The sequence below is a fragment of the Arachis hypogaea genome, chromosome 8, assembly GCF_003086295.3.
Source record: "Arachis hypogaea cultivar Tifrunner chromosome 8, arahy.Tifrunner.gnm2.J5K5, whole genome shotgun sequence".
Classification (NCBI taxonomy): Eukaryota; Viridiplantae; Streptophyta; class Magnoliopsida; order Fabales; family Fabaceae; genus Arachis; species Arachis hypogaea.
The window spans coordinates 7489488-7497797 of NC_092043.1; the positions used below are offsets into that span (position 1 = coordinate 7489488).

Genomic DNA, 8310 nt, shown 5'->3' on the forward strand with positions numbered 1-8310 from the left:
ATTTTTAATCACATATAAGTAAATTACACTTAATCACATTACTTTCATTTTAAATAAATTTATTTTTTTATAATTTTATACTTAAAGTAATGTAATTTTGTATAGATAAATAAATTTTACACTTTCATTCTAAATAAATAATGTAATATGATTAGAATGAAAGTGTAAAATTATAAAAAAAAATCAAATTTCTTCATCACAATGACATGTAACTCGAGTTGGCAAGAGATTGACTGAATTAACAATCCAAGAAACTTAAAGGTTAAAGACCGATAAAAAATATCGTGTATTAGGACAGTTAATACTTAATAGTTCATGTGATATATAATATATGAGAATTTTGTTAACTATTTAGAGAAGTTGCACAACATATGAGTCTATTCAGTTTTAATAAATAACTTAAATTAAGTTCTTTTAGAAAAAGAGCCTAAAATATAAGGACTTTTATTAATAGCAGTTTATAAATAAGTTATTTTGTATTTGGATTTTTAGTTATAAAAGTACTTACTTTAAAGTTGTAGCGTTTGGATAAATAACTCATAAAATAATTTTTTTACAGAAGAGAATGAATATTAAATAACGATGATAACAAATACTTTCCAATATTGAATGTTGATTTTACATAACCTAATCACTAATATTGTGTATGATATGGTAGGTGAAAATAAAAAATAAATATAAAATATGTGTAAATGTATATTTTATTGCTATGTTTTATTTTTTTACTCCTATTAGAACTCTCCTCTCGTTTATTGAGATAAAAAAATTTGCTATAATTAATTATGAAAATAATAGCAAGCTATAAAATCATATGTGAAAAAAATAAAATTAAAACTGAAATTTCATACCACAGTTAAATACAAATTTAATAATAAAAAATAGAATGATAAAATGATAAAAATATCTAAATGGAATATATGCAGTAGGTTGGTCAGATGCAATATTGTCTGAAAATGGTGGTGGAGGATCAATACTTCCATCAGATGAATCATTACGTGAAAATGGTGAGATTTGGAATATTGCGTGAAAATGATGGTAGAAAGCCGGTGCTTCTAGCAGACCTTGCGTGAAAGGAAAGTAATTTTCTTTTGTTTTGGAATTAAATTTTTATTAAGGAAGTGATAGAATGAAGAGAAATCATATTTATACTTTTTCAAAAAGTTATGAATTAACTTTTCGAAAAGTTACTTTTTTTTTTTTAAATGGTGCCAAATATTTGTGACTTTTCATCATCTAAAAGTAAAAAGAAAAAAAAGTAGCTTCGACTACTTTCCAAACGGACTCTAGAATAATCAATGAGATTACATATTTTAACTTTAAAGATGTTTACTATTCTATAAGACTACTGTGTAATGATAAAAAATTTATTGCAGCTATTAACGAGGTAGCTGAACTTGCATTTAAGAGTAAAATTATATAATACACATGAATCAAATAATGATAGTTACAATATATCAATGTTCAAATACAAAAAATATAATATATAACCATATCTTTGTCAAAATTTTAAAAATTTGTATACCAATCGATCATTTTTTTCTCTATAAAAACCATAACAATAGTGAATAATAAAGTGTTGATATAGATACTTTTTAAATTATCTGTATTCTCAACAACATCGAATATGACTAGCTATTCAATTTGCACAAAATTATTTATTACAGTCGTGTTTTCAATAATATTTTCAACTTCTTCAAAAATTCTTGGAAGATTTATAACCAATTTTTTTAACAATAATTTTCTTTGTCTTAAGTGTTTCTCTTTTCAGCTACGTATACTGTTTCTAATTCTTTAGTTAAAAAATTCGAATTAAATGTAGTTGCCTTTGTAATCTTTAGAAATAATATATCAATTATCTTATATAATAAAAAAAATAATGTATCCTTAAATTCAAAAAGAAACTACGTTCTATTACCATTATTACTTGCTATTTTGGTAATATTGATACATGTCATTATCATGTTTGTAAGATGTCTTTGAGTATAGTAATAAAAAATTTTCATAATTCGATAGTGTCCATAACTTTATCACTTGTATACGTATATACAAATTATCATTTGTAGGTTTGATCTTAACAATTTTGTGAACACGAACCACCATAATTAAAAGATAAAATTTTTTTAAAAGAAGTAATTAATTGTATTGAGCAAGGAAAGTGTGTATACCTCTCTAATTCGTACTTTTATAATTGACTCATAGTTAAGATTTTCTAAAACCTGATTTTGATTTAAATTTAAAATAAAAATCCTAACAACTAAAAGATGATATAATGTAAACAAAATTATTATTATTAGATAAAAATTTAATTAAATAATTATTAATAATTATCATTATTAGCTTATGAATAAATTTGAATTAATTCGAATTCACTCATATAATAATTACGTAACCTTATTAGTTTAGGAATAAATTTGAATTAAAATAAATTTAAATTAATTTTTTTAAAAAATTTTAATTTATGAATAAATAACTTAAAATTAAAAAATAACAACTTAAGTAAATAATAATAATTTATAATTTAAAAGAGTAATCTTCAAATAACTTAAAATTAAAAAAATAACAAGTTAAATAAATAACTTAAAATTTTAAAAATAACCACGTAAATAAAACAACTTTGAATTTAAAAAACAATCACCTAAGCAGATAACTTAAATTTGAAAAGTAACCATCGAAGCAAATAATAATTTATACTTTATAAATAAAATTTTAAAAATTCAAAAGAGTAATATGCAAATAACTTAAAATTAAAAAAAAAACAACCTAAACAAATAATTTAAAATGTAAAAAATAACAACCTAAATAAATAATTTAAAATTTAAAAAATAACGATCTAAGTAAATAATAATTTATAATTTATAAATAAAATTCTAAGAATTTCTAATAATGATAACTAAGCAAATAAATTTGCAAACTCAATATATAAGTCTAAGGTCAGCATAAGAACTCTCTATTTATATTACTATAAAGATTACTGTAAAAATAAAGATAAAGATAAGAGCTCCCTATTTGTATTACTAAAAAGATTTGTATATTATAAAAATAAAAGATAAAAATAAAGATAAAGATAAAAATAAAGATAAAATAAAAATAAAAATATATATTTAATATTTTAATACATATTTTAAATTAATAATTAATTTGATAGCTAATTTTTCATGTATTTTTGATATAATTTTTTATTTTTAGAGACACTAACATAGTTTTTTTTGTTCCAATTGATTTCTTAGTATTACTTTAAAAAGAAAGGATGAGAATAAAAAATTTACAAAACAAAATAAAAGAAGGCGATTTTTTAAAGTAAGAAAAATATTAAAATAAAAAATAAAGATTTAATTGTTAGTTTTATAATTTTTATCAACTACAGTAATTTAATAATAATTTATTTTTTATAATTTTATGAATCGGAAAAATTGAATCTAGAATAAAACCCAAAACAAAACCCTGGAGTGTAGAACTGCGCAAGTAGCATTTGTTCCTTATTTGGTAAACAAAAGTACTATAAACGAAGCAAAGTCTCTCTCTTTAATCCACTCACTCACTGGTTAGAAGATATTAGATATTCTCTCTTCTTCGGTTCTTCCTCTTCTTCTTCTTATTCTCTTTTAAAAATAATAATAAGAAAAAAAAAATCAACGTCTTCTTCCACCAAAAAATATCTGACTACACCCCCATATGAGTTAGCACCACTGATTCACACCGCCATAACCAAAAATCTTAACTTTCCAATCCCACCTTTGACCACACCTAACTAATTTCCCTTCTTCCATGGCTGCCACAGCAGCAGCAGCGTTTCGATCGAAGAATCCACACATTTACAGGGAAGCCACAACCCACCTTAGGCAGCTCCTCCTCTTCAGCCACCACATGCACGGTGGCCGCACCACCCCAATCTCCCTCCCTCCGGCCACCACCAAGTGGGACCACCCGTTCTCCAACACTCCTTACCACTTCACCTCCTTCAAGCCCCTTTCTCTCCGCGGCAATTTCCCAAACCCTTCTCCAACCAGATACGAGGTTCTCGACTCTTATGGGGACCCTCCCGAGCTCTGGAATGGCGGCGGGATTGTAGTCAGGAATTCTAATAACAGTTTTGATGCCGGTGGTGGCGGTGGCAGTGGCGGCGGAGGTGGCGCTGGTGGTGCGGCCGGTTCCGGCGATTCGGGGCCTTTTGATTCAAAGGATGGGTGCTGGGATGGAACCACTATTGGGAATAGTTTTCCAACGCCAAAGGAGATTTGCAAGGGGCTTGACAAGTTTGTGATTGGCCAAGAGAGGGCCAAGAAGGTTGAATTCTTCTTTTGAATTGTTTTTTGAATGATTGAGTGATGAAAGAGATTGAATGGTTATTGATTTTTTTTTTTTGGCTTTTTTTTTCAGGTGCTTTCTGTGGCAGTTTATAACCACTATAAGAGGATATTTCATGAATCTTCACCCAAGTGGTTGGTATATTATACTTAATACTTCATTGTGAAGTAGTTTCTAGTTAGTTTGCCTTCTGTTTTTAACTGTTTCGTTCGTTGTTGGTTGATGATGCTGCTGCTTTTTCTCTTGTTCTTACTATTGGGAATGCTAGGCCTGCAGGAGGTTACAGCGGCAATGGTGAAGCTGATGCATCTGATGATGATAGAGTTGAACTTGAGAAAAGCAATATCCTTCTCATGGGGCCAACAGGATCAGGTAAACCAGTTTCTTTATTTTATTTAACCTTTACTTTCTGTTTTAGTGTTTGTATCTTCATAGAACTCGTAGTTTTGTGTTATTGTTTTTCATGGTATTTTGGCATAATTTATCATCCTTCAGCTGTTGGAATTACAAGTTGTTATTGTTTCATTTTAGTTGCACTGGTGCATTTATTTGGGCCAAATCCCTTGGTTAGAAATTTGACTGTGGAATCATTTATAATATAAATGAAAGTGGCAGCCAAGTATAGGACTCCCTTTTTCACTTCAACTTTATGTCTCATTGATGACATGTTTCTAGTCTAACTTGTTAATTTTTTGATGCCATTTCAAGGACAGGGAAGACATTACTAGCCAAAACTTTGGCACGGTTTGTAAATGTTCCCTTTGTTATTGCAGATGCTACTACACTAACTCAGGCAAGTTAATATGATTTTCTTACCGCCAAGAAATTTGAGTGTTATATACCAGATGCATTTCTGCTTGTCCAATTTGAAAATGCCCCAGTGCCAACTTTGTGCAGGCTGGTTATGTTGGAGAAGATGTGGAGTCCATATTATACAAGTTACTCACCGTAAGCACCTGTCATTTTCATACACCGTAGCAATTTGAGATTTGTCATTAAGCCCAAACAAAACTAGTTTTTGCAGGAATATAGACCAGGTTTAAACGGTGTGATTCAATCTTGGGAAGAAAATAGGTTTTTTTGTTTAGCTTTTGTAGCATAGAGTGTTGGAGGAAGATTACAGTGTCTTGAATATTTAAAATGGCTACATGTATATTGACATAAATAGACGACAATAACTTAAAAAATCATACCACTGCTAAACAAACTTTATTACTGGCTTGAATATTTAAAATGGCTACATGTATATTGAAATAAACAGACGGAAATAACATAATAACCCATACTTAAGTCTTACTTCTGAGTTTATGTAGCCATGGACTAGCTGCAGTTTAATGAAATACTTAAGTCAACAATCATAGCATCTGAATCAACATTTCATACATATATTTCCAGGTTGCGGATTATAATCTGGAAGCTGCACAGCGAGGCATTGTTTACATTGATGAAGTTGACAAGATCACCAAGAAGGTTCCCCTTTTCTTACATCCCCCCCCCTTCTTTTCTTTCTTCAAAATCCCAAAACTTTTCTTCCCACTGTCTTCTAAGTCTGATCTTCATATTTCAGGCTGAGAGCCTTAACATCAGCAGAGATGTCTCTGGTGAAGGTGTTCAGCAGGCATTATTGAAGATGCTTGAGGGAACGGTTAGTTCTTCTCGTGAATCTTTTAGCTATTTGATACTGCTGCTAACATGATGTTGAAACAGTAAAAAGTCAAAGCTAGTTATATTACTTTTTGTTTCTGTATCTTTATCAATTCATTGTAATATTGATCTGTTGCATTCTTTCCATTCAAGGTTGTCAATCTTCCTGAGAAGGGAGCTCGAAAGCATCCAAGAGGTGACAGTATTCAGGTATGCTATACTACAAGTTGACTTACTTGTGTATACTTAAAGAGACCAGCGGCCTACGGTGAATGAGCCTATTATTTACAACTGCTGTGCTATCTATTTCTCTTAACAGATTGACACAAAGAACATACTTTTCATTTGTGGAGGAGCCTTTGTTGACTTAGAGAAAACAATCTCAGAAAGGTTGGACAAATGCTGTAAATTGAATACCAATGATATCAATAATGTTGGGTGTGCAACACTTTGTAACTAGTAATTCCCTTGATTCCATTTTAGGCGTCACGATTCTTCAATTGGATTCGGGGCACCTGTACGTTCAAACATGAGAACAGGTGGTGTAACAGATGCTGCTGTTACATCAACTTTATTAGGAACTGTAAGTCACATGTTATGTCTCTTTTAAGTACACCAGCTTCTATGAATCTACTAGTTTCAGGTTGGACATTTGTATCACTGAAAATAATTATATTTGGCAGGTGGAAAGTAGTGATCTTATTGCATATGGTTTAATACCTGAATTCGTTGGGCGGTTTCCTATCCTTGTCAGTTTGTCAGCTTTAACTGAAAAGCAACTCATTCAGGTAGGCTATATTCGAGTAACCATTCAACTTGGTCACTGAATCCTTGTGTGAAATTGTGAATGCTTCTCCCATTTAGCTGAGTTCTCAAATGAATGAGTTAGTAAATCAAGTACCTGTTGTCTGTTGATGACTACAAAATTGAACAACAGATGGTGAGAAAGAATGTGATTGACCCTGGCAGCCTGGCTTGTGTGGTGGCAGAAATTTTCTCTTAAGACATGCTTTGTGTTTTTTTTTTGTCAACTTCAATAGTCATTTTGCGTGCCACCGATGCTTCTAACTTTGCTATTTTTCAATATGTTCTATAGGTCCTCACAGAGCCTAAGAATGCTCTAGGGAAGCAGTACAAGAAGATGTTCCACATGAATGGAGTAAGCTTTTATGAACCTTCTCATCTTTATCTAGGGAAACAGATAATATGTCATGATAGTTATAAGGGAAAAAGGGATTCGGTTTCTCATGTAGATTTTGAAACTTTTTCATAGGCTTTTTGGCTGGAAATTGTTTGTTTCGACAACAATTAACATTATTTTGTTTTCAGGTAAAGCTGCATTTTACAGAAAGCGCTCTGAGATCAATTGCTAGAAAAGCAATATCTAAAAACACCGGTGCTCGGGGCTTACGATCAATATTGGAGAGTGTGCTGGTAGATGCCATGTACGAGGTATGCTAGTTTTCTTTGAATGAATAATTTGTATGTAATGTATGACATCGAGTGCGTGTGTTGACTGTTAATATCACTCATGTATTTTGATGGATCTCTATTTTATTTAGAAAAGCATAGTCAGAATAGATGGCTTTTTGTAAACTAGTAACTTCCTGACCAAGAAATTTTAGATGGGGTGTGCATTGGTCTACAAACCTATGCTCTTCACTAGGAATTTAGCAAATTGGAATGTGTTTTTCATGAACTGTATTATTGTATTGCTTAGTTTGTTAAATGTTTGTGCAGATCCCCGATACAAGAACAGGAGATGATATTATAGAGGCTGTTGTTGTTGATGAAGGGGCTGTTGGTGGTGAGGAGCGTGGGAAAGGGGCCAAGATCCTTTATGGCAAAGGTGCATTGGAGCGTTATCTTTTAGCTCAAAAGAATATTTCAGAGGTATGCATCATTTGAAATGGCATCACAGTTTCCACGATGGTTCTTTTTAATTAAATCCCTAATCATGCTTATTCTGCATGTAGGCCACAGAGGCACCGGCCGGAGAGCACGAAGCAGAGGCGGAACTTCCTTCCATTGTTGCAAGCATGTAATCCATTGCTGTATTTATCTTTGTACATAGCAAGTTGATACATTTCTTGAATAATATAGAAGGGTCCAAGTCACATAATGTAATATCTTATAGTAACTTTCTAGCTTCTATGGTCATTCCAACAAATTACAGCAAGGTAAACTAATTGTCCCATACCACTTTTTTAGTGTACAATACCTGATTCATGTACACAAGTTTTGTGCAGAATTGATGGAGCAAAGTGCATCACTTAGATTTTGGCATTTTGCCCCACCAATGCCTTTTACATAATTTATTGAATACTGAAACAAGGGGTGAGTTGTTTCTTGTTTGGGGAA

General features: G+C 31.1%; 1 protein-coding gene across 1 annotated transcript; it reads left to right on the forward strand.

The window, feature by feature from the left end:
• Positions 1-3418: 3418 nt before the first annotated feature.
• Positions 3419-8310, forward strand: LOC112705901 (CLP protease regulatory subunit CLPX1, mitochondrial). The gene is made up of 15 exons (XM_025756916.3): positions 3419-4284; positions 4378-4439; positions 4574-4677; positions 5019-5098; positions 5203-5253; positions 5701-5775; positions 5873-5950; positions 6103-6159; positions 6269-6339; positions 6433-6532; positions 6633-6737; positions 7046-7108; positions 7279-7401; positions 7690-7842; positions 7926-8310. Exons 1-15 carry the CDS (start codon positions 3766-3768, stop codon positions 7992-7994), a joined length of 1710 nt encoding a protein of 569 aa, XP_025612701.1. The 5' UTR covers positions 3419-3765; the 3' UTR covers positions 7995-8310.

Excerpts from the sequence above, each read along its gene's own strand:
- LOC112705901 (XM_025756916.3), top strand. The coding sequence starts at position 3,766 with ATGGCTGCCACAGCAGCAGCAGCGTTTCGATCGAAGAATCCACACATT. Across the intron at positions 5,776-5,872 it reads TTGACAAGATCACCAAGAAG|GCTGAGAGCCTTAACATCAG; the intron begins GTTCCCCTTTTC and ends TTCATATTTCAG. Across the intron at positions 6,533-6,632 it reads CATCAACTTTATTAGGAACT|GTGGAAAGTAGTGATCTTAT; the intron begins GTAAGTCACATG and ends TATATTTGGCAG.